We start from the raw sequence: 23,765 nt of genomic DNA on the forward strand, positions 1-23,765 counted from the left end.
ACAAAAAAACTGTCATAGCTACTTTAGTCCCATAAGCCTAATGTTAAAAATTTTGAAATTTTAAGTTCGTTTTAAATTGCATTAGCATTATCTAATTGAAATTTGTTTGTTTACAAACCATCTCATTATTAGTCTAAGTAGTCTTGTTAAGTTTGGCTGAAATGTGTTCAGCCGTTATTGAGTGATGGTGTTATATTGTTAGTATTGAAGTTGATCCCAAAGAGCTTCGCTCGCTTCGCTCGCTCCGCTCAATTATCTTTAAAAACTTTACACTGGCATATGAGGGCTATTTTTATACATTTTTAGGTTGTGTTTCGGTAGAACTATATTATTTTTGTTTCTATAGTTCGGCCGCTTAGAAAGCGACCTGCGTGCTAATGCTTAACCAATGCTAGAGGAGGTCGCTTTCTAAGCGGCCGAACTATAGTGTTGTATTAATGTTTCACAATGTAATTTAAATTTATCCTGATTATTTTTTAAATGTACAATACATTCTAGTACATAGAAAACTAAACACAGTTAATAGTTTCAAATTGACAAAGTGTTGCTTTAGTGTCATTATAATATAGATTTAAAATTATTCTTATTTTTTTTCACTGTAAAACAAGTATCTTATCTAAATTTGTCTGGCAAGTGGCTCCATATGGTTCATAAGATGACCAAAGAGCAGCAACGAGTAGTTGGTTGGATTGGAAATGCAGACACTTACACTCATCAATATTGGCTCTGACATCAATATTTCCTCTTGAGTGTATTACGCTAACTGTAAGTGAATTAGATCCATTATTTATAACTACTGCAACAACAATCTTTTAATAAATACTATCGTTTTAGTTTATATATATATATACTGTATATATACTAGCAGCAAAACCCGACTTTGCCCAGGTAAAATTGTACAGTGTACAATAAGTGGTTATAGAATAATTTTTGTTCTGTTTTCATAGATGTACACATATCTTTTTACTATCATTGTCAAAGGTACTATTTAATCTAGAAATATGTTAAATATTCTTTTCGCCACACTATAATGTTTTTAGCTGTTTTACATACATTAATTGGTGGCTGAAAGTTTCGTCCATGCCAGCTGTCACCGTCATTTGGGGACTGAGCAGTTTTTTAAATCCTAGGGCCGCAAAATCATCTGCCCGCTTACTTAAAACATTAATGCATATTCAATACACTGTCAGTGTCCATAGCATTGCAATAGAATTGTTTTATTGTTACCGCTGCCTAACAACTATTTATTATTATTTTTGCTGATTCCTCAAACTATTTCTTCTTAAAGTTGTAGTTGTGTTGACTATCAGTGTGCATTATTATTTTGTGGTGAATAGTGGTAATAGGATATAGTGTGGTGTAAAAATAGCGTTTGTACCAATTGTACCACGGACCGAAATGGTTTTGCAGCTCTCGATCGTTTTAAGTTCTCGACTTTTCTCTCGAACTTTAAAAACTATCTCAAGCCGGCAAAACCTCATTTCCGGCCCTAGGATTGTAGCACATGTTTCCTTAAATAGCAACTAAAATATTAACAGCAATTAAAGTATCCAGCTGATCATAATGTAAACAAATATGTTCTTCATAAGGATAACATGGGATCTTTAAAAGCCACTGGGGCAGAGCCCAAGGGTCTTTTTCAAAAATGTAAGGTCAGTTTGCAAATATACACACGTAGACGAACATTTCGGTATATATTTGGGGTTAAATCTTAAAACAAAAAAGCCTTATTGCTCACAAAGTTTAATGTAGCGTATTAATAATATAGATAGATATAGATATAGATAGATACAGTATGGGTATATCTATCTCATTGATATTTAACATTTTATAATTATATTTAATTAACATTTATCTCATTGAACTATAGTGGTACTAAGAAAGAGAAGCATAGAAAAACATAATTAGAAAATATTTCTTGTTTTCTTTCTGTTTAAATGTAAATAAAATAAAGGATAATGTATTTTTGTTCCTGCCAATAGTAAAAAAAATATAAAATTGCCTCTGACACTAAACAAATTTAGATTAGACCTATAGTTGTTTGCACCAATATCATAAACACAACTTACAATCTTACTTTTCTTAAAACTGATGTTCATTAAATACCTATCTAATGTTTTAATGAGAACAAAAACCTGGTAAATACACTAAGAAAATATATAAGGAACTGTATTCTATTGAGGTAAGAGGATTTGGTGTCCTATTTTTGTTTGGGTTTACAAATTCCTAATAGATATGCTATATGGTTTGTATTAATATTTTAACTGTTTAAAAATTTGTTCAGGGTTTCTGGTAAGATGAGTAGCCACAATAGATTATCCAAATTAGAGATAAAAGTTGCTCCAGCTGTCTTCCCTGCGGAGCTTACAAGGAGGGTAATCATTGAGGTCCTGACCTTTCTCATGCAACCACTTGTTGAGAACTGAAACATAAACAGTTAAGTTGTTGGAATTGCGGAAAAAGACCAATTAAACAATAATAAGATTGGTAATCTCCTTATACTTCATTATCTAGCTTAAGGCAGACATAACTTTATTTCTAAAAGGAATTTATCACTAAGAACATAAAGGATGCTTTTAGAACATTAAAAAATGTTGACAAGTGAAGACAAAACTATTAACTTACACCAATTTTAGTTTTGTTGGCAACTTTAAGATTACTTGTGGATTAAACAATTATTGTTAGGTAAGGATGAATAATTAACAGCCTAACAACCGTAGGGCACAAAAAGATGCAGTTTGCAGCTTCAAAAGATGTTACCTTTTTAGGGTAAAATGGAAACATAAAATGTCATAACTGTTTGTAAGAAGCAATCTTCAACGTTGATAAATTAACTGGGGTCAAAACAATTATTTCAGTATTATTTATGATGGAAACATAATGAATAAGGAAAAAATGCACATCTAACTTATTCAATAAAAGAGTTACAAACACGGTTGGCAGCACACAAAACAAGTAATTTGAATGATATTATATATACTACATCCTTCTGAAGAAGCTCCCTTGGATGTAAGAGCCTCCTGCCATTGCCTGTCCTTCTCCTCCCCTCCTACCCCTCGCATTGTTATCAGTTCCATTGTATTCTGATTTTGATTTTTGAGGCAGCTTTATAAATAAAGTTTTTTTTCATTGGGAACATGTTGGGGGATTTCTTGCCAGCCTTTAAAATCTCATACTCTTTATTCTTCAATTGTATTTAGGAAACAACCTCTCTTTTTATAAAAACTAGTGGTCGTCCAGTGGTTGAAAACTCGACCGAAAATATGTAATGTACCCGCATTGAATATTTGCGAATTTCCCTATAGGGAAGTAGCTATTACCGTAGGTCTCATGGTAAGACCTAGGCCCGGGACCGATTTACTTTTTCATTTTGATGTCCCCAGAGGCCAAAAACACCATTCGTTCAAATTTGTATATATCTATATATAGATATATATCTAATATATAAAATTCTCGTGTCACAGTGTTTGTCTGCAAACTCCTCCGGAACGACTTCACCGATCGTTATGAAATTTGGTGTGTAAATTCTGTAGGTATGCGAATCGGACGTAAACTATTTCCCGTTTCGAAATTCTTAAAAGGGCTCCGCCCCAGTGGCTCTGGAGTTTCCCATGTTAACCTTATGAGAAATGGAATTAATGAATCTTAACAGCTGTTTCAATTAAACAAGTTGGTTCTGTTCTATGATGTTCAATAGCATTAAAGTTACAAGGATTACCAACAGGGTGCAGCACTATTATTTCTTTTACATTTATGACAACAGCTAATTTCCAACCAAAAGGTGAGTGAGCGTAGCGAACGAACTTCAACCTGGAGGCGAGTGAGCGTAGTGAACGAGCTAACCTGAAGGCAAGTGAGCGCAGCGAACGAGCTCCAACCTAAAGGTGAGTGAGCGTAGCGAAAGAGCTCCAACCCAAAGGTGAGTGAGCGTAGCGAACAAACTTCAACCAGGACGTGATTGAGCGATGCGAACGAGATCATCTTGAAAATTAAACGTAACGGTACTTTCTTTCCATCGGTCTGTCTTAGGGGAAACCTATAACTTAGGGGATACGAAGTTCGCCGGGTCAGCTAGTATATCTAATATATAAAATTCTCGTGTCACAGTGTTTGTCTGCAAACTCCTCCGGAACGACTTCACCGATCGTAATGAAATTTGGTGTGTAAATTCTGTAGGTATGCGAATCGGACGTAAACTATTTCCCGTTTCGAAATTCTTAAAAGGGCTCCGCCCCAGTGGCTCTGGAGTTTCCCATGTTAACCTTATGAGAAATGGAATTAATGAATCTTAACAGCTGTTTCAATTAAACAAGTTGGTTCTGTTCTATGATGTTCAATAGCATTAAAGTTACAAGGATTACCAACAGGGTGCAGCACTATTATTTCTTTTACATTTATGACAACAGCTAATTTGCAACCAAAAGGTGAGTGAGCGTAGCGAACGAACTTCAACCTGGAGGCGAGTGAGCGTAGCGAACGAGCTAACCTTGAGGCGAGTTAGCGTAGCGAACGAGCTCCAACCCAAAGGTGAGTGAGCGTAGCGAACGAACTTCAACCAGGACGTGATTGAGCGATGCGAACGAGATCATCTTGGCGATACGAAGTTCGCCGGGTCAGCTAGTATATATATATATATATATGTGTGTGTGTCCATCCGCACGATAACTTGAGTAATTTTTGTCCGATTTTGATAAAATTTGGTTTGAAGGTGTAAGGCGGGATAAACTTGAATGAGTTCGCGAACCAGCATGATCGGACTATGGGAACGGGGGTTTATGGGGGGTTTTATGGGGTAAAAATAGGTTTTTCCCATTTTTGACCCTAAAAACACAAAATTTCACAGTTTCTTTCTAAACCATTTTGTAGAGCTTAAAAAAACAAATAATTTAGTATATTGAAGCGTTATTATGCGCCTTATTGTTACGGATAAAATTAAAAAAAAAATTGTAATTTTAAAATTCCCATGTTATTCTTATGGAGAATAAGTCAACTGTAGTTTGCTTGTTTATGAACATATTTTGATAAAATTTGGAAAATACATTAATTTCTTACTAAACTACAGTAGCCTACCTTTTAACATTTTACATTTAAAAAAGCTTTTTTACCCTCCCTGTTGCAGCAAACCTAAGTACTCGTTAAACTAATTCTGTTTAAATAGGGAACAAATGTGATATTTTTAAGGAGACATTTTAGTGTAAATCCAATCAGGCAAATGGAAATTCGCTAAGTCTGCAAGTTTGCTGCGGCGGGGGTATTTTTGTTTTTAAATTTGTTTTCAATGTAATTCTTATGGGGGAAAATGCAGCCTTTGAGAGCGTCTCGTGCCCTTAAGGGTAAGAGTTTTAAAATTCTAAAACCTTTATGCAAAACTACGAATTGAGACAAATTATTTGACACCTCAAACATTAAAATCGGTCCAGAAATAAAGGAGGAGTTTTGTTCGCAAAAAACAGCCCTCACGTATTAATATAAGAGATTTGAGTTTGTTTGCTCTCTCGCTAGTGTGGATATTTTATCTTTGTGTTTCTTAATGAGTTTATCTATGATATTGCTATTGTACCTATTGGACTCCACAATGTATTTTAGTGTGTTTACCTCCTCCTAGTAATCTTCTTCACAATAGAATTAATAATAATCTATTGACATAACTGTGGTAAGCGACTAATTTCTAATTTTGAGGATGGTGTGAGGTATTATGTATTGTCTGGTTAGTGGTAGTAGGTTTTGAGTAAATTTTGAATTTTAGTTTGTTTTCATCAGAGAATTTTAAAATATTTAGGTCCAGAAAATGTTTTTGATCTCAAGTGTAAACTTAATATTCCTGTGTATATTGTTTAGGACAGTGCATTACATTCCCAACTGTCTTTTAGTCCATTAAAAAGGACAATGGTGTTGTTCACTTAACGATGATAAAATATTATCTTGTCTTTCAGACAGTTACTATAAGACTACAGATATTTGTTCTCCAAGTTGTTCAAGTATATTTCTGCAAAAATACTATAAAAGAGTAATCCCATAGCTAGTTTTTTTGTTTTAGTTTTTGTAAAAATATTTTGTCTTCCAATTAATTGAAAGTAATTTTGTCTTAGAACTATTTTAGTGAGTTTTATTAGCTCGTCAACTACTCCTTACCTTAATACCTTACTTAATGAGGAGTTTTTCAATGCAATAGCAATTGTTTCATTTATTGACACATTAGTATACAAATTTACTACGTCAAGTGATGCTAGGATGTATTTATCTTCCAGTCTTACATTATTTATGTTGCTAATTTTTTAAGTCAATACTGTTTTTTAAACTAGAACTATTTTCTATTTTAATTTCTCTCCTTATTATGTTGTCTAGCTTTTTTGCAATATTATAGGAAGCTGATGGAATAAAATTTACCAATGGTCTGATGGGATTGTCAGGTTTATGGATTTTAGGCAGGCCTCTGAAAATAGGAGCTCAACCCTCCAAGTGTCTCTAGTTTTAGTCTTAATGTTCGCCCATTTATTGCGCAATCGCAGGGTTTTATTAAAATGTATCTTAGAAACTTAAAAACAATGTAAAGTATACTGTTTTATATATCATTTTGTTTGGAAAATTATGGGCTTCAATGTAACATATAAAACATTACAAAAAAAATGTTCAACAATTTTTGTGGGGTTAACATTTCTCAAAAATTATAAAATAAATTAAAAAGAATTATGTTTGCAGTCAATAAATTGTTATAATTTATAGGTCTACAAATATTTTAAAATAGCCACTTTGTTCAGAATTTTATGAGGATTCCAAAAAAATAATAACATAAGGAAGTAGGTTTGGAAATAAATAAGTTATAGGCAAAAAACAGATTTCGGTACATAGCGTTTAGCTAAGAATGCATAGCCTAACCATAGCTAGGAATCTGGCTGATAATTTACATCAATATCACTACCTACTTCTTCAGGATCATCAACTAGCCCTTCAAAATCACTTAAATCTTCTTATAATGCACCACGTATATCACTACTTTTGATTTTTAACACTAAAACAATGATAAACGTTATAAAACACATCAGTCATCGGTGCGAGGTTAACCAAGCTGTTTACAAATACGCACGTCAGCTGTCTGCTACAATATTTTCGGAACTAAAATGAAAAGCATATAGAAACAGACGTCAGGAGAAAGCTTTGAATCTGCTGAAAAAAACGATACCTAACTCGATCCAGTTCAATCCGATTCAGTCAGTCCCAGAGCCGTCGCCGTAAACAGTGTTTGTGAGTCGCAAAAGCGACACATAACACTACAGCGGATGTGTTATGAGTCGCTTTTACGACACATAACACTCGGAGGGTTAAATACCTTAAGAGCGAAGATCTCAGATTTTGATAGGAGCGTTGTACTAGAATTAATTTGTTTGTTTATTTCTTTGGAATATTTTTTGTTACTGTAATAACTTTTTGGATCGCTACTCAATTTTCCATTGTCAATAGTTTCAAAAAAAAGCATGTACTTTCCTTATGTAGTCAAATTTCGGAAGAATTATTATTGAGTTGCCTTTATCGGCTTTGCAGACCAAGGTGTTGTTGTCAGCGATCTTATCTCTAATGCCTGTCGCTACCGAGTGGGCATACAGTATTATGCGTTTGTAGAAATGTTTGTATGTGTCCATGTTCATTATTTATTCGTCTCGTTCTTCTTTATGAGTTTTAAAGACTTTCTGGCAACCTCCTAGGAGAGACAACCACATCTAGGCTTGACAATGACACCGTACGTGTGTCAAAACCGGTAGCTATTAAGACTACCATGGATTATATTGACAAGGTATTTACCCCAGAAATTAAGTTATTAAAATTACATAAAAATCAATTAAAGTTATATAAATTAAATTAAATTATTTACCTCTAGATTAGTGGTTGTTAAGTAATCCGGAAAGCAACACCTCAGAAATTAAACTTGACTGTATCGGAGCTAAATAGAGGCCTAAATTTACAGAGAACCTTCATAATATTTTATCCTTAGGTTTAGAATTTCCTCAATTAATAAGAAACCCTACATAAATATTTGTACAACTCACCCCACTTATTCCCCACAATTACAGGACAACTGGCATGTCTCATCCTATAGTCTACAGAGCCATCCTGATGCAGATTATACCAGAACAGTGCTGAGCCCTTGACTGGCCTCACAGACAGGTCAAGGTCTAGGAACACTGTGTGACCTCCCCAAATGACATCGCTCATCTATCCCACATAGCAAGGAAGTATGTAAAACTGGTAAAAAAATCAATATCAATGATATCTTTTACATCATATTGTCATCAAATTGTGTCAAAATTATGTCAATTTGATGTCAACCTAATGAAAGAAGTTCACTCAATTTGACGTCAAACATTTTTTCAGGACATCACTTTTATGTTTTTATTTACTTTATTTTTACGTCATGTTGATATTTGCTAAATAATGGGTATACATGGGATACAAGTTTAGTGATACACCTGCAAGGTAGCTGGTTTTAGATATCTACTCAGTCTGCACAATTTGTTTTTCAGGATTAATTTTGCCAACAGTGTCATTTAGAGGCTTCTGATTGACTATAACGAAGGTTTAGTAATTGAGAAATTATTTTTGATCATAGAATAAAATTATAAATGCCTCAAATTCAATTTTATATTTTTTTATTATGAAATTAAACCGTCATAACCTAACCAAACCAACCAAACGTGCTGACAATGAAAAAATCTAATGAAGGTTTATTAATCGAAAAAATAGTTCTGTTCATAAAATAAAATTATAAATGCCTCAAATCCTATTTTATAATTTTTTTATTATAAAATTTAACTATCATAACCTAACCAAACTAACCAGACTTGCTAACAATGAAAAGTCAAATGAAGGTTTAACCGAAAAAAATATTTCTGTTCATAAAATAAAACTATAAATGGGTCAAATTCAATTTCATAATGTTTTAATTTTAAAATTAAACCGTCATAACCTAACCAAACCAACCAAACTTGTTGATAATGAAAAAAATCCAATAAAAAAATAGTGCTACGGGTGGGATTCGAACCCGGGACCTTCGGATCATAAGCCCAACACTCTATCCACTGCACCACCGAGGCCGTTGACATCATCCGTATCGTTGCGGTAAAGATGTTCCCTCAGCCAATCAGAAGCCTCAAAATAATACTGTAGGCAACACTAATCCTGAAATAAAAATTCAGCCAGACTAGTCACATGGTGTCAGAAGAGAAATCACAACTAAATTCAATTAACAACAAATGTTGTTTAAGTAACAGCCGTTTTCCAGAGTGATGGTTGACATGTTAACATTCAAATGAATGGTACATTATTTTTCGGAAATATTTTGGTATTTTTTAATGGCAGTCATACATAGGTAATCTTTAGAGTACTTTTTGGAGATCAAGGGGTTTTTTGGGACTCAACCTTTTAGAGGAGGTGGGCGATTGTATGTAGCCTGATACTCCAGGCTATCAGAGGGGACTCTAAAACAAATTATAATTTTCTTAACCATTGCTATCCCAAAACAGGGTCAGTTACTACTAATTTTCTATTGTAAATGTAATATTTGTAAGCAGTACTTACATAAATCATGAAAGTAGCGAGTCTGTTGCCATCAGGATCTCCTTGAGTTAAGTTTACCTAAAATATTGATTAAATTATTACAAGAAAAAAGCATATTGTGGTTTTCAAGTTAGAAAAATAATTGTTTATTGCAATTGTTTATCTTTAGAAGTTTGGATTCTTTACCACTTTCTTAACATCATTTCTTCACTTTCTTAACATCGTTTTTAACATCACGAGAGAGTCAAGTATATAAAACTAGCAGTTACCTGGCGCGCGTTGCTGAGCTAACAACTATTATTTCTAATTGTAATTTGTTCTTTACGATAGATACTAAAAATGTATACCAAAACAAAAATAGAATATTTATTTTACTTAATTGCCAGTGGATAAACAATGTTTTTGCTTTTTCATTAACTGTATAAATATATAAGTTTTTACTTTTTAGGCGTACCTACCACCACGTGAGCACACAACATACAGCAGTCTGTGTGATAAGCATGCATTTTCTAAATTTAAACCAGCGATGGTCAGGGATTGCACTTATGCCTTATAATAATGATTGCAAAAGCAAGACACAAACGAAATTGTAGTCGCTTTAATTTCAAGGGTAATTCGCATGAAATCATCGGTATTCTTCGGATTAAGAATATTTCTCCTTGAAACTTACCACTGATAATTGTTGCTTCGATCAAGTTTGGTGTCTTTTTTTATCGTCAGTCTGGTTCCGTTGCACAGCTTGGGTGAATTTAAGTTTGGCATTAGTATTATTAGAGTTCCTTCTTTTAATGACAATAATCTGGTGGGTTAATGAAAAAAATGGGAGGCATTTTAATATCTGAGATAGCACGCACGATTATTATTCACTTAATAATTTATGTTAGATTGTGTAGGTATGGAACAAAAGATAAAATTTATGAGGCATTGCCATCCCTTTTATTGTTTATAATTCTTTGAAAAAGGTTTTTACTTTTTAAGTTCACATATAGGTACATATTTAATATTGGAGAATTTAAGCGTTGTTGAGTACACATGTATGCTGCGATTGGGGTTTAATGTATTTGGACTTATCCAAAAGTAAAATAGTTTTCTGTGCTGCATTCTGTGGAAACAGTGTGGCACTATTTCAAATCGACTAATACAGAATGTTGTGATGATTCAAACCTACAAAACAGTTGGTGAAAGTAAAGATCTGCTTTTAAATTAGGCATATATTTATTTGTAGACATTTTAGTTACAAAAGTCTGACATTGAACCCCTTAAAACCTTCTAGGGCGGAGCCCTTTTGACGGATCTGAACCAAACTTCACACAAACCATCCTGAATAATGCTTAATATTGCCTGAAAGTAAGTTTCATTACAATCTGTCGATACATACATGCTTCCTCTTTTGTAGATATAGATAAATAAATAAATAAGATGTATTTTACATTGAAATTTAAACTTAACAATTTACATCTGATTGGATTTAATTTTAAAGAAAATTAGTAAAACCTTAGATAAAAACATACTCCCTTGGTAGATTCCCTATCCTTTTGGAACAGCTGAAGCCAATTTTATTGTTAGCTCTGTCCGGTGTACTGTAGAGTCGTGTTTTGTTTACAATTTGTTTCTATTATTTTAGGGTTAGTTTCTCATGATTTGTGCCTCACTGTTTGGTTATATAGCTAGTGGACAAGTTATTGTTTATAATTAGATAGTTTGATTTGGTTAAACGAGGTTTTAGATTACTCAAATAGCAAGAAACGAATTGTAAACAAAACACGACTCTACAGTACACGGACAGGACTAACAGTAAAATTAGCTTCAGCTGTTCCATAAGGATGGGAAAACTACTAAGGGAGTATGTTTATCTATGGTAAAACTATCAATGATTAAGAGGAATTCTAAAGAATGCATTATAATGAGAGAGTGGCAAAGAAAAGTGGAAATTGTCTCATTATATCTTTATTTTTCATAGGTTTGCATCAAATTTGTATTCTTTCAAAATATTCTTCACTGATCTTTCCTGGTTGAACACTGGGTTACCTCAACTTTTCCTTCCGTCCACAACCCAATTCATGTTTGGGCATCAACTTGTACCCCATACATGGACATTTTTTATTTATGTCAATATTATCCTTGTCAATATTGTTATTGTTTATAATTGAATACAGTAGATACGCGCCCGCCTGGTATGCATTAAAGACAAGAAATACCAACCCCTTCAACAGCGTCCAGATGGGTTGCGTACTCGCCTGCCAGTCCGTAGTTGTTCACTTGGTTCATCTCTGCAGACGACACGTGCAGGTTGGTCAGTGTTGCCACTCTTCTAGATAGCCTGGCGCTGATAGGGTCTGAATCGTCTATCCATGCGATGTGACTGGTGCGGTAGTTGGCAACACTGTGATTACCATCAGACATCCGCACCTTGGCTGGCTTCATCTACTGAACAGACAATCATTTCATGCAGAATAATCAATCATAAGTTAAACAGTAAATAGACATAACTACACTAACTATATAACTGTAACTATAACTATATAATAGTTTAGTGTGCTACTGCTACATCCACCCGCCGATGGAATTGTCTCAAACATGTATGTGGAGCCAATAAATTATCAATTACAGTTGACAGTAAGCAGTTTGTATCATCTTTTACACAGCTATTTACATCCGAAGCGAGCATAAAAATGAAATCAAATACCAGTGTGATTTCACAAACATTTAAATGGCAAGTGTGATGTTTTGTGAAACTTTGTTAGAAAAAAACGACATTTTTGCCATTTTAAAGCTGTTCGGTAACAAACCATTTACACAAACAGTTACGTACTAATGATGGTGAAACAATTGTCAGACCTGCTAGGGTGGTACATGACAGTATTTACCAGAGGATAAGCCGTGTGCTGGAGGTATTTGATCTCTTCATTTGAGATGACCTGATGAAACATGACTACTGGAGGGTCTAGGTGCAGTTCCTCCAGTTTGAATGGCTGTAGACGCAGGTGTGGGCGGTGGTAGTGAACCAGGTGACATCTCAGATGAGAAGCTGGAGAACTCACGTGTGCTCTACACATGGAGTTGTACTCATCTATCCCCTCCTCTGGCATCTCCGGTATGCTCTGGAAAAACCAAGCAATGAACTCTAAAATACTGGAAAATTATATTTGACATCTTAGAAATGTTTCATGCTTCACAATTTTTAGGTAAATGTGTCGATCAATTTAAAAAGAGTTTCAATCACTGAAACATATAATGGCAAAATAAACAAATCTTACAACGTTTGGCAAATTATTAAAAGAGTAGGCCTATCTATTGAACCTAGAAATCTATTCCATTGAGTAGTTCTACACCTCCCTCAAATAATTTAAGTAATTTAGAAAAGAAATGTCAATGTTATGATTTTTTCATGTTCTGTTTTTTTTTTTGTTTTTACCCTTTATGTTATTTATTGTATTCATTCCTTATGTTAGTCACACTGTTCATCGTACCATATATATTTAAATGAATAAAGATGTTTGAATGAATATTGAATACATTAAATATTATTCTTTTAACAAAATTTCAGAGGTAGTGGCCTTACACACAAATATCACAAACCATCATACTTTTACTTTGATCTTCTTTCTCGCTTCTGTAATCTCACCACACTTCCCTGAGAGAGCCAGGTTGTAGTCCTTCAAGTGACTGGTGGGAGGAAGGTGAGAGGGATATTGATCTAGCAGCTTGTTGAGGTAGAATGAAGATAGTTCGTGGTCACCTGTTTTAACCAAATTATTTGTAAATTATCTTCTATATATTAATAGCCAAGCATGTTTTTTTTAAACCTTTTTTCTCAGCTCATGTGCATCGCAGGGAAAATCTACTCATACTGTTAGAAAGACATTTTCCTGTAGATGTGCAGAATACCATTAAAAATTAAAATTGGCTCAAAAATAAGCACAAAAAATGAATTTGAAATTTAAAAAAATATTAACATGGGCTTTATGGGTTGCCATTCTGGTGACGAAATAACAACGAAATATAAACAGAAAATCAAAACAAATGTACAAAATTCCAATCATATGTTTTATTTACAGTGCGGAGTGAAAAGTAGAGAAGTCTGTACAGTGCAATTGGATTTTTTTTAGCTAGAAACGATTAAGCTGTGGTGGAATATCTTTGAAGATGAACCGTTTTAGTGTGATCATTGTGTTCATGGTGTCAAATTTTGAGGTTAAATCAAAACAAACAAACTGGCATAATATATTATTTTAATTGACAATAGTTAAATATACTTACTCTACTTATAAAATCACTTGGTCATAAGAGAATATTTACTGTGAAATAGAGACATGATTCCTAATTCCATATCAACTAATTAATAAATTGTTATTTAATTATTGTCTTCAAATTAAGTAATGGTTGCTTTGAAAATAATTTATTTAATGTAAGCGAATATTAAAATTTTGAATCTTCATGCAAAAATTAATGTCGATCATTATTTTAATATAATAATGTAGTTGCTGTGACTGGGATACACATGATAAACTGTTGGGGCATAATGATGATATACGTTTCGTTTGAAAATAGACCCACCTTTAAGTTTCAAGTTAGGGTTCAGAATTATATACTCTCGAGATGACAAGATAAACCTTTATAGACTAACGTTTTGAGTTTTGACCCATTTAAATTAAAATTAACAGCTAAATTGTATCGCTAATAATTCACTTATGCAATCTGGTAAGTTTACCAAGTACCAAACAGGAAAACGTTATACGATAGACCAAGGAATGAAAGGCATGATTCGAGTTTGGTTCATAAAATGCAGTAGCCTAAATACTGAATGTTTTCTAATAAATCAGACAATGACATAATATACTAAATTAATTTATTTGATCTCTATAAACAGTCTTTCGTAAGTAATACAACATTGTTCCTAATTGACAACAAGCCAGTTTGTTTGATTGGATTTAACCTCAAAAATTGACATGTGAACATTTAACACATGATCACACTCACTACAGCCAAAAAGGTTCATCCTCAAAGATATTCCAACATCTCAACCAATTCTAGCTAAAAAAATCCAACTGTAGGCCTACATATTTTTGGTCGTGTTTTCAACCACTGGACTACCTCTAGGCCTAGTTCATTTTAATCATTGGGTTGATTTATTTGTAAATCTTTATTTCCCTAAGCAATCATGTTCGTGTGATTCCTTAACATGATTCCTAACGTAAGTCATTTTCTTCTTTACATTTTATACAAATAACATTTTACTTGAATTCACTGAAACATCACCAACTACAGATAACCCCATTTCCGTATGGATGTAAACAAAATTGTATCATGGCCATCTGTTTTGATGTAAACAAATGTAAACTTGAAAAAGTTCATATGATTGACAACAGAATTCAGCACAATCTATGTAATTTTAAGCCTATAGGTCAAAGGTCTTTCATGGGATATCATCGAGACCCGCAAAAGGCACATCTAGAGGATAAGAGCTTTAACCCTCCAAGTGTCCATAGTTTAGGCCTTAATGTCCACCTATTTTTGGCGCATTTGCAAGGTTTTATTAAAACGGATCTGAGAAGCTTAAAACAATGTTAATTCTAATGTTCTATATACCATTTTCTTTGGAAAATCATGGGCTTCAATATTATATATAAAACATAAGGAACATTTAAAAAAAAAAAAAATTTTTGGTAAAAAAAATATAATTTCGAAAATTTTCAAAAAAAAAAAATAAGTTCGCGCTCAATGAAATTGTATAAATTATAGGCCTATAAATATTTGAAAATAGCCACTTTGTTCTAAATTTTATGAGGATTACAAATATATAATAATATAAGGAAGTATATTTGCAAATAAATAAGTTATGGGCAAAAAACTGATTTCAGTACATAGCGTTTAGCTAAGAATGCATAGCCTAACCATAGCTAGGAATCTGGCTGATAATTTACATCAATATCACTACCTACTTCTTCAGGATCATCAACCAGCACTTCAAAACCACTTAAATCTTCTTATAATGCACCACGTATATCACTACTTTTGATTTTTAATACTAAAACAATGATAAACGTAATAAAACACATCAGTCATCGGTCCGGGGGAACCTAGCTGTTTACAAATACACGCACGTCAGCTGTCTGCTACAATATTTTTGGAACTAAAATGAATAGCGCTTAGAGACAGACCTCTGGAGAAAGCTTAGAATATTACGGAAAGAACGATACCTAACTCGATCCAGTTCAATCCGATTCAGTCAGTCATAGAGCCTTCGCCGTAAACGATGTCTGCGTGTCGAAAAATCGACAAGTAACACTACACAAAGTGTGCTGCTTGTCGAATTTTCGTCAAGTAACACTGGGAGGGTTACATTGATGCCCAATTTGCCCATAAAAATAAATATTTATGGGTCGATTTCCTGCACACAAAAATCCAACGAATTCTTTTAATAATATAGATGTACTGTCTTTCACAATCATGCCAAAATGAGTCATGAAAATCTGTCAAATGGTTTATTTATAATATTTTTGCAAAAAAAACCCTTCACATTTTGATATATAGGATATGAACCTTCAAAACAAGTTGTGATGAAGATGTTTTCCAACACAACTGCTGGTGAACAAGTCTTGTCATCATAGACCTTGTCTAGTGCCTCTAGTAACCAATCGGTAGCTAGAGTGTAGTCCATCCTGGCTCTGTAGAACTGAGCGACAGATACACAGTCTGCAGCTATGGACAAAAACATCTTAGTCAGTAACAAGGTTATCACTCTTATTAGCAATGAGCAAGTGCATACCCTTAATAAATGCTAATGACCAACATCTGGATGAGATCAAAAAGCTTAAGCCTTGACATTTTTTTACAATAATTAAGGTCTTCGCAGCTACTTATATCGGCATAAAACATTAAAATGGGCCCGGAGCAGGGACTTATTTCAATATCCACCTAACCCCAACAAGGTAATCTGTGACTTCTGCGAGGAGATAAACAACTGCCTGGAAGAGAGTGTGTGTGGTACCAAAGGGAACAATCCCAGACAAGGAAACAATATCTGTAATTGCTGTATGTAGAAAATAGACTGCTCTCACTTCTAAAAGAGCCATTAAGTGTTTATAGTCTTTGCATTCAAATCTAAGAGTGGTTGGCTTGATTCAAAGCGAGATTGTAGACCCAGATGCAATTCATCATTGTTCATTCAATAAATGCTCATCAATAATTGCTATAGCAAAAGGTCTTTATCAATCTATCTATCTATCTATACTATTATTAAGAAGAAGTGGTGTCTGTCTGTCTATATGAGATAAACTAAAAAACTACTGAACCGACTGGGCTAAAAATGGACAAAAATAAAGCTACAGCTCCGAGGATACATATAGAACTATTTCCACTTCGATATTGACCTAGGACTCTGCCCCGCAGGCTTTCAAAGTTCTGAGGTGAGAGTTTTGAAAGTAAATATTGATTGGTTTCCATGGTAACAAAGAACAAACCCACAGTAATAAGACCAGCGTTTGGACTCAAATGGTGTACAGACACAATTGCAATTTACCAGTTAGCAGGGCAGTTCTGTGGGTGCCAGGCAGGTGTCCTTGGGCCAGAGTTTCAGCACTGATATCATACACATCTTGCAGTCTGGTTAATGCTCTCACTGCACCTGCAAAGTCTTCTTCTTTGGGTAGGCTAAAGTCTTTCAATAATTCTGCAACATGTTTCTGAAGTATAAAAACCTACAATTCACACATGTATGTGTCATTACAGTATGACTTGCCAGTAGTTTTAAGTGTAAGAAAAAAAAATAAAATGAAGCTACAAGTATATAAATACATTTTCTCAGTCAAATGTACCTTTTAAAATCATATGCAGCTGACTCAATCCTTAGAAAGTTACCCCCTTTTGAATAAATAGTTAAAAAACTAGTCCTTGATCAGTGGACTTTGAATTATAAAATATTCTGGTTAAGGCACCACTTAAGAATAAGGCTAAAACATCAATCATACAACTCTCATCCTTTACTGTTCACTATGGACAGCTACCATCCACCACGTTGATGCCGCTCCTGGACCTGCTTCGGACAGCCCTGGACCACACAAAGGCCTCCCAGACTTCGATATAGGTATTGGTAGCTTCACAAACCTTTTTGTTTAATTTTGTGTTAAATCATCTTGATTCAACTTAAAATTTTAAAATGGCGGCCATTTTAATTTTTTAAACTTAAATTACTCAAAAACGGTTAATTTTATGAAAAAATGCCAAGCACACTTTTATTTAGCACTTTTAATTCCCTATCAAACGATACCAAGATCAAAAAGATTGAATAAGAAATAGCTTAAGTATTTACGATTTTTAGTTGTAAAATAGGGCAAACCTGACTAGCTACTGCCTTATTCTACCCCATTTTACAACTTAAAATCGTATTCAAGATTAGCAAACGTACCATTATTGATGAGGCTCAATGTACGAGGCCAGTCCTGCGTGAGTCTGCGTACCAAGGAGAATGCATTGATGGGGTTGGACACATACATGTCCCGACTGACTATGTTAGACAGTGTGTACACGGCTTGATCATACCGGCTGAAATGGAGAAAGGAACGATTTAGGATTAACTTATCTTTCAATTATAAATAAAGTTGTAGTTAAATATAAAAGTTAACTTTAAAGTAGCTCTCTACATGTTATAAGAACAAATACAGCCAACTCTCGTTTATCTGGCCTAGTGGGGAATCCTAGTCCAGATTATACCATGGGCTTCCTGGATGGCCAACGGATATCTGCATAATCAGTGGTGTTAGTACATTTTCTAAAGCGAGAACACTCAGGATTGTCGCAAAAAATAAGGGTTGCTTACCGATATATTGCTTCTTTAGAAAAAGCAGAGTGGGAACATTCCCGCCCCACTACACCACTGTGTATGTTTTTAGATGAAGCCCCAGTGGATAAGATATGTCCGCCAATTTTGGAGATGGGTAAATGGTTTGCGCCATTATAGCACTACTTTAAGTGTTATTAAAGCATTGACTATTGGATACAGAAGAAGACATCCCATCTATGTGACAGCTGATACAATACAATATTGTATTGTATTGTATTGTATCAGCTGTCACCAAATTTTTTACTAAAAAAGAATGTAGTTGTGTGAGCCAGTCACAGATTTCTCTAGTGTCTAAAACTCTATTTTGTACCTTATTTTTCGTTACTGACATAGTTGCTGGGTCACAACAGTTGCTTTAGCTCATAATAAGTCATTTCATCAGTTTGACTGTGTAAAATCCATCGTGTAATCGGCTAAGGCTTACCTTACGATCCAATTGATTTATTGTGGAGACCTAGGTTTCTACGCCGGAGCGTTATCATCAGTCCTAGGCTAAGCTAAACTTTTTGTTTTTCATCTCTTACTTGAGATATTGTCGGTTGAATATAATTTTTACTAATACAAACTCAGAATATACATGAGTATTTTAGTATTTACAAAGACATAGTGGAGAACTTAGATGCATGGCCATGATCTTTTCAAACCTAACCTCCAAAGTTGAGACATGATAAGGATGATTTTATTAAATTCCAATTTTTTGCATAACTTGCATTTGGATTTCCAATAATAAGTTGCTATTTCTCATTAAAAAATAAATAAATAAAATACTTAAAGTGCTCTGTGACCTTGAACATGGCATACCGGTACCACCCTTTTCAAGCTAAACTTGTTTTACAACATAGCTTTTGTTCAAATTTGCCACTTATTCTTATTTTACAAAATTTCACCCATTACCGGTATAGCCTAGGCCATAAGACTCAACCGTCCGGGATGAGTTAAATAATGAAAAGGGAATGGATATCCAGAATTATGTGGGTATCTCTTGTACAAAATAAAACACTCTTTACAGATCAAAGATTTAGATAAAGGGTCAAAATATACAGAATCCTCTAATTATTAAGTTGTATTATACAGCTACAGAGTTAATCATCATATAGTATAGGCTTTATGTAAAAAGGAAACACAGTAAGTGTTCTTGTTGATTCATTTTCTTCCTCATTCGTTAAAATATGATACCTACCCTATGGACGTGATCATCACCTTTACTCCGAGCAAATAGTTATTTTAACCACTTCCATAAAAATCTCTTGTTCTTTGATCCATGTAAAATAAACTAATGGTAATGCAATATGGCCCACACTAACTTGACTGCAGTCTCCTTATCCACAGTTCTCAGCTCTACTTTTAAAAATTCTAGGGGTTTTAACAAAAAATAAAAATGACAGCAAACATGTCTTACTCTCTTGGAGGTGATGTTACCAAGAAGTAAGTTACCAATAGGAGGAATAAGTCTTTAGGAAGAAATACACGTCAACATATAATAATGGACTCAGCTTATCAAAATCATATGTTTTTAACAAGATATTCTACAATTTTGTAAAATCACTAAGAACAAAAGATAAGATTACCCAATAAGGAGAGTAAGGATGTTTTGTTGTTCCTGAATATACTCTCCCACCTTAGTAAGGAGAGCTAGTTCCATCTCGTACAAGTCCTCCAAGGCATCATTGGACGTGTAGTACTGATACTGTTGACTGGCTGTAGCACTAAGTGTTAACATCAGGGATAAGCCTACTACCTCCTGGGGCCCCCTGAAGTATAACAGAATGATAAAGCTGTAAGCATTCACAAAGACGTTGCAAAGTACAATGGAACCTCCAGTACCAGTAATCAAAAACACAATGACCTGATATTGGGGATTGTTTGAACTAGTGGAAAAGTTAAATTAGATTTGAACATCCAGTTTACATATATATTTGTGTAACTAGTAGGCAAAGTGGCACTTTGCTGCACATGAGAGAAATGTTTACGCACGAGCCGTAGGCGAGTGAGGAAAGTTTCTCGAGTGCAGCAAAGGCAGTTTGCACTCGTGTTACACGTTATATTTTATCTACAGTTACCATTAGTTTTTAAACACTGTACAACATACTGTACACTATTTTCAGGTTAGGTTAAATCCAAACCCTTAACGAAATGGGAAACAAACGCTGCACCAACTGATCGTGTCGTAACATCTTTAAGTGTTGCCAAAAAAAAAAAAAAAAAAAAGCTCGCTGTTTTGTGTTGTTTGGTTGGAATACTGGACTGCGACAAAAAAAGAGTGCAGCAATAGTAAAAAAAGTGTGGCAAAAATAAGTAAATGAAACAATCAGCAACTTTCTGTGCTATAATCAGTGCAAGGAAGGCCACTTTGTCAGGTGTGTAGGAGAAGTTTTTTTTTTTTAGTAACACATTTTTTTTAAGTGTTTGAATGTACAATGCAAAATGTCTGTAGATCATTGTGATTTGCTGAGTGTCCAGTTACGTATTCTTTTGTTGAAATATTTAACAGAACAGATGCTGGCTATCATGGGTGCCTATGAAGAAACTTTACCTGGACATTTCCCCAAAAGAATTAAGGGATGCCCTTGCTCTACGTTACGGGAAAACACCAGTAAACCTATTAAAATGTGAAGGATGCGGAAATGATTTCAATACATGCTCTGAAACGTCGCAATGAAGTAGGTAAGATAAACGAACATAAAGATAAACGAACCATCGTAACATGATGGAACAAGGCAGAAGGCAGGCATCTAAATGAACCTGCACTAAAAGCTGATTTAGCTTGTAGAGGCGTATGGGAGACTCAGATGGAGGCATTGTTTGATGTTCATGTCGTTGACACTGATGTTCAATCTTATGTGTCCATGCCTCATCAACCAGTTCATCAACAAGTAATATGTTGTTAAATACTTATTTTAGTGATTTTCATTCCCATTTGCTGTATGCCACAATGCTCTGGGGAAATAGTAGAGGTGCTATCCATGTTTTTGCTTGGCAAAGAAAAGCAGTAAGGATTTTGGCTAATTTACAATTAACCTTATCAAGATGTAAGCAAATTTTTATTGATTACAATATAATGACTGTCCCTTGCATTTTCATATTTCAAAATCTTGTTTATGTAAAGGAAAACCAGAGTGATTATGTAAGTTTCTACAAAGTTCATAATTATAACACTAGAAGAGCACAAGATATCGTCCCACCCTCTTCTAGATTGCGGAAAACAATAGTCAGAAATACAAAATATAAATAGGCAGGAAAACAAATACCGGTACCTACAAATCAAGTGTTTCAATAAATTGCACCAGAGATCAGAAACCTTGAAATCCAACCATTTAAATCAAAACTGTCAAGCTGGTTTATAAATTAAGTGTTTTATTCTCTTGATGAATTTTTAGCATATAAATTTTAACTTAATATTTATGAGCTTTGATCCAGTGATGCTTTGGTGATTGTAACTAGCTGTTACCCAAGGGCTTCGCCCCATTTGACTTAATAAGTATTAATAAAACTATTGATTGGTTAAGTTAAGATGAAATAAACAAAACAGAATACAGTAACTTAATACAAACAAATAATCACTGATTTTGATAAGGTAATAAATTGAAAGAATAACAAACAAATAAGTACAGCTGGGGTATTTTTAACATTAGGTATATGGAAAGTTCCCTTTAGAAAGGAATTACGGCGTTAAAGGGCAATTTATGAAATAATGGATTAGTTTTGCGCAATGTTTCTCGTCATGACTAACATTTTAAGTATAGGGTTTATGGGGGCGTGACTTGTAGTTTTCTCAAATGTTCACACATACTTTTTGATTTATAGGCCTATATGGATTTATAATTTATTATTTATTTTCATCGTTTATATTGATTTTTTGCTAATTGTTATTTGTGATGTTTTATTCTGTTATACCTATTAACCTGACAAGTAGCCTACTCTTTCTTTTTATACTGCATATTACTGTATTTCTTTTGTTCTTTGACGTTATCATAGCAATGTAAATTGACAAATGACTATAAATGGAGACTGTTTAATATCTCAGCTAAAATAATAAACTTGTCTCACTAATAAAAACTTAGTGTTTAAAAAGGTAAATGAAGTCTACCACATTATTATCATTTAATTATGTTATATAAATATTAACGGCAGTTTTAGCAAAGAGTTATAGTTATAGCTTAAACTCTCAGCGCAGTTAATAGTTTAAGTTTCACTCAGTCACCTAAATCAACTTTAAACTCACGGGTCCAAAAGTCTCCTCCAATAAAATAATAGCCAAGCAAAATGTAACTATAATTTTCCACCAGAATATACAGCATCTAGCCTCAAGAATTAACTCCCTTCAGGCAACTTTAAATGAAATAGAACCTCACATAGTAATTTTATCAGAACATGATATGAAAGACGAGGAAATTAAAAGATTAAATATTGATTATTATAATACAAAATCTCATTTTTCAAGGGGGAAAAAGTCTAAGGGCGGGGTCATTATTCTAGCAAAAGAGGGGTTTGAGTTGCGGAAGGTGACTGTGCCAGATTCTTTATCTAATTTATTGCTAGAAGAAATGCAGTTTGAATTTTGTGCTTGCACTTGGAAGGTTAATAAACAAAAATTTATCATCATAGGTCTTTACAGATCACCTAATTCTGATGCAGCTATTTTTACAGATAGATTAGACGTTTTACTTGATTACTTCAGCAATAAATGTGATAAATTAATTGTTGCTGGTGATTTAAATATTGATGTTTTGAAAAATGACAGTAAACATAGATTATTAAAAGAAACACTTAAAAGACATAATATGAGGTACCTCGTTGATTTCCCAACCAGAGTAACGGAAAGTTCAAAAACATGTATTGATAACTTTTTAGTAAAAAATATAAAAACCTCCAGTATAAAGGTAGAAGGTCTGATAACATTTCTGTCTGATCATGATGGGCAATTATTAAAACTTAATTTCAACCACTCTATAAAAAACACCAATCAATCCATCAAACAAGAAATGCGCAAATTTTCTCCTGAAAATATAACTCTTTTCTCAAACCTACTTTCAAAGGAAACATGGACTGATGTTTATGATGCTAATGTTGAATCAAAATACAATGCATTTTACAGCATACTAAACTATTATTTTAATCTAGCTTTCCCTAAATTGTTAATCACAAAAAAGAAAAAAAAAAGGAATTGGGTAACTTCAGAATTGGAAGATAAACGTAGGTACATCATAAATTTATCAAAAGAATACCGTAGAAAAACAAACAAAAATTTAAAATTGCTTTTGGATCAGGAAAAGAAAAAATATAAATGTGAGCTTCGGCAAGCTAAAAATAAATATTTCAACGAAAAAATTTCTAAAGCTACTAATATTCAAAAAACAGTTTGGAATATTATAAA

The 23,765-nt window shown here is 33.7% G+C and overlaps 1 protein-coding gene across 4 annotated transcripts; it reads right to left on the reverse strand.

The window, feature by feature from the left end:
• Positions 1–1,860: 1,860 nt before the first annotated feature.
• On the reverse strand, positions 1,861–20,520 carry LOC128990356 (prolyl 4-hydroxylase subunit alpha-1-like). Of its 4 annotated transcripts, XM_054412698.1 has the most exons (11): positions 20,481–20,520; positions 19,960–20,142; positions 17,957–18,093; positions 17,072–17,221; positions 16,093–16,251; positions 13,137–13,288; positions 12,417–12,650; positions 11,752–11,973; positions 9,571–9,627; positions 8,043–8,208; positions 1,861–2,422 (listed from the first exon to the last, which is right to left on the reverse strand). In XM_054412698.1, the coding sequence occupies exons 2-11, from the start codon at positions 20,109–20,111 to the stop codon at positions 2,325–2,327; spliced, it is 1,527 nt and encodes a 508-aa protein (XP_054268673.1). In that variant the 5' UTR covers positions 20,112–20,142; positions 20,481–20,520; the 3' UTR covers positions 1,861–2,324. The 4 variants fall into 4 exon arrangements, with proteins under 4 accessions (XP_054268673.1, XP_054268675.1, XP_054268674.1 ...); XM_054412700.1 differs by lacking the exon at positions 20,481–20,520 and having other exon boundaries at positions 20,010–20,122; XM_054412699.1 differs by lacking the exons at positions 19,960–20,142; positions 20,481–20,520 and adding an exon at positions 19,572–19,605.
• Between the last annotated feature and the right edge of the window lie 3,245 nt (positions 20,521–23,765).

Source organism: Macrosteles quadrilineatus, unplaced genomic scaffold, assembly GCF_028750875.1.
Source record: "Macrosteles quadrilineatus isolate MER2022 unplaced genomic scaffold, UCM_ALF_1.0 Scaffold_3__2_contigs__length_128488019, whole genome shotgun sequence".
NCBI classification, from domain to species: domain Eukaryota; kingdom Metazoa; phylum Arthropoda; class Insecta; order Hemiptera; family Cicadellidae; genus Macrosteles; species Macrosteles quadrilineatus.

What these genes read in the sequence shown, in the direction of transcription:
- LOC128990356 (XM_054412698.1), bottom strand. Translation starts at nt 20,111, where the DNA reads ATGTTAACACTTAGTGCTACAGCCAGTCAACAGTATCAGTACTACACG. An exon ending in ATTGAGCCTCATCAATAATG is followed by an intron (nt 17,222 to 17,956) that starts GTACGTTTGCTA and finishes AACATGTTGCAG; the next exon opens with AATTATTGAAAGACTTTAGC. An exon ending in ATCTGGACGCTGTTGAAGGG is followed by an intron (nt 9,628 to 11,751) that starts GTTGGTATTTCT and finishes TCAATATTTTAG; the next exon opens with GTAAACTTAACTCAAGGAGA.